This window comes from Micromesistius poutassou, assembly GCF_964030765.1.
Source record: "Micromesistius poutassou genome assembly, chromosome: 8".
Lineage (NCBI taxonomy): Eukaryota > Metazoa > Chordata > Actinopteri > Gadiformes > Gadidae > Micromesistius > Micromesistius poutassou.
In genome coordinates, this window is record NC_140278.1 from 11063140 (window position 1) to 11066210 (window position 3071).

General features: G+C 40.5%; 1 protein-coding gene across 1 annotated transcript; it reads left to right on the forward strand.

The window, feature by feature from the left end:
- The first annotated feature begins 1644 nt into the window (after positions 1-1644).
- Positions 1645-2811, forward strand: eny2 (ENY2 transcription and export complex 2 subunit). The gene is made up of 5 exons (XM_084471405.1): positions 1645-1758; positions 1919-1996; positions 2113-2183; positions 2271-2345; positions 2553-2811. Exons 2-5 carry the CDS (start codon positions 1947-1949, stop codon positions 2624-2626), a joined length of 270 nt encoding a protein of 89 aa, XP_084327531.1. The 5' UTR covers positions 1645-1758; positions 1919-1946; the 3' UTR covers positions 2627-2811.
- The last annotated feature ends 260 nt before the right edge of the window (positions 2812-3071 follow it).

A 3071-nucleotide genomic window follows, 5' to 3' on the forward strand; every position in this document is an offset into this window, starting at 1 on the left:
TGGTTGGCAGGACGAGGCTTTATTTGCAGCCAATGCTGGAGGTATAGGCCTAAATGTCCACCGATTGGATGTGTGGCTGCAGATTTATTACTGTTGATTGGACGGAGAGCAAGAGGGTTTGAAGGCAAGCTGCTTTGTTGTCACACAATGTCCCAAAGGGTGGTGTAACCAAACCAAATAGGGCTATGCATGTCTCTCTGGTCATTTAATATTGCCAAAAAGAAATGCTGTGTTTCCCATATAAAGTCATTTAAAACATACTTGTTTTGTGAACAAACATTGCAAATGTGTTTTCACACCATTCCACATGCACGCGCACACACACACACACACACACACACACACACACACACACACACACACACACACTGCAACTGTTGAACTGTTGCGTGGTTGTTTTGTTTTGGATTATTGTTTTAACTTTAAATATATTCTAAAATAATAAATACATTTTTGTTAAAAAGAGAATGCGCTAATGTAATATGTAGGCCTAATATTGCTTGTTTGTCATGATGTCACATGGAGTGGAATGGTCATGTTGGTAGCATGTTGGTTGTTTTTTTTGGTCATTCTTTTGTTATTAATTGTGAAAGGATTTGTCATTATGGGGCGAGGGGATATTGTTTTGTCTAAGAGTGCTGCGGTGTTTCACTCTCAAGTTTTCATGATGTGATGTGTACGTTGATTTAAGACTTTACAGTAGGCTACTACAACTCTCTTGAGTCCTCTCAATATGGCGGCGCGTCGCCAGTGGCGTAGTCAGAGCAGCGCTATGAGTTTAACCAGCACCGCCACCTCGTGGCTCAAATAAGGAGTACAACGTTCACATTCGACTAGGAACTAAGTTACACGATCTTTGTTTCTGGTAGGACCGGTATTAGTGTTGGCCTCTTAAGTATAAGCGTAGATAAACATTGTCGTTTTTGTTATGTTCACATAACATTAAAGAGACTGTAGGCTCGGTATTTCACTAGTTTTGGTTAGTGATGGCAAATTAAGTTTTTTATGAAGCACTGAAGCGTTTAGCCAATTGTTTCGGAAATACGTTCGTTACTCGAAGCTTCAGTGATAGTGACCTCTGCTGGCGAAGCGCAAGGTTGCAGTGGATTTAACGTATGTTTGCTTTGAAAATGAGTTGATGTGCGCACACACACACACACGCGCGCGCGCGTTATATTTACAAATAAAGATTGATGAATGTGTGTTGTTTTATTGAGTGCTGGGAAAATATGGCATAGGTTGCTGGCTTGGGTGTTAACTATGACAATCGACAATACGATCGCCGGGGATGGAACTAGCAACATTCCGATTTCAAGTCTACCTGCTCTTCCTCCTGAGCTAAGCCGACCCCAGATGTAAATAAATGACAGACTGACTTGTTTGTTCTTGTCGAATTATGACAGGGGGCTGGGAATCACTCAAAGATTGAATGAAGATGAATGATATAATGATCCAAAACGCAAAAGCAACAATGCAATAGCAATAGCAAAGTTATTGAATAACACAAATTATCCATGCTTTAGAGCACTTATAACGTGTCGGCGCTCAAATTCTAAACGTCTCAGCCTGTCAGAATGGATCGATCAGCTGATTGGATCGCGAACCAGTCAGGTCGTTCATTCAGGAAACGAAACAGTTTCTGCTTCTGACGTCATATCACGTGTTTATTTCCATACCAAAGCAAGCTTGGAAGCGGTGCTTCATAGCGAAGGGTTCAAAGCACGTAGTTTCGTTATCGCATTGTCGTCACTGGTTTTGGTGAGTGTTAATATACATTTTATAACCGTCACTATCGCTTAAGACGACGCTGTCAACTTTAAACCCGACGTATGCAGTTCCACTCGGGTGTCTGCAGCTCCTTGATGTAGTCTCGGAAGACAACGAACATGACGTATTCATCTCAATGTTTGTTTCCCAGGCCCGGTACTTTAAGCAAAGATCCCAAAATGAGGGCAACTATCAACCAGAAGTTAACTGAGATGGGAGAACGGGAGAGGTGAGGAGCCCCACAACATTAGCCAACCATCCATTTAGGAGTCGCTTTGGTTGAAGGTAAAATGATGTGCCTGCTATGTTGCAAACAAATGGGGATTTTATTGTTTGAACTGCCAGACTAAAGGAGCTGCTGAGAGCCAAGCTCACTGAATGTGGATGGAGAGATCAGATGAAAGCTCATTGCAAAGGTATGACCAGTTTAGTACCGTTCAATGATTCCCTCGGGTAATTAAACGCAGCTTTATTGTTGTATTTAATATTCTTGCAATTCCCAGAAGTCATCAAAGAAAAAGGCTTGGAACACGTGACTGTAGAAGACCTGGTGGTTGAGATCACGCCTAAAGGGAGAGGTAACGGCATTAGTTGTACTGATTCTTGTATAAAATTATCTTTCAATCAAAAAATAACAATTTCGGCCTATTTTTGTTATTTGCAGCCGATTCAGAATCACAGCAGACACTGTTAACAATAATAATCAACATTGCATTGCATTGCAATCAATAACAATTAAACAAACGTGGCAACACATCATCAACTGTGTGATGTTTCTTCCACAGCCCTGGTGCCTGACAGTGTGAAGAAGGAGCTACTGCAGAGAATAAGGATGTTCTTGGCTCAACACGCCACATAGAGAAAAACATGCATCCATCCATATTTTTGTGATATCGATTTGCTTGTGATATTGATTTGTTTGTGTGAGGACAAACCTGTTTTATTTTGGTCTTTGTTATATTGTCATTTTATTGTTTAATCAGTTTACATAGTTTTGTAGCTTATGGTTTTGTACACTTTGCAATAAAATGTTTTGAATCTGAATTTGTATGTCTGCTGCATGAATTAAGCAGGTAGATCTGAAGTGCCACGTGCATTCATTCAAGTTGTAGCAAGTTGAATCTCAACTGTGTGTTTTGTTGATAGTTCTACAACAACCAAACAACTTAACCTCTCTATGATAAAACAGCCAGTTCAGCTTTCAACAAACCTGTTTGTTTTATTTTTTACTGAAGACCATCCATTTTTGCTGATTAGAACAGGGGTTCTCAAACTAAATGGGGCCTGGGATCCCTCATAGGATA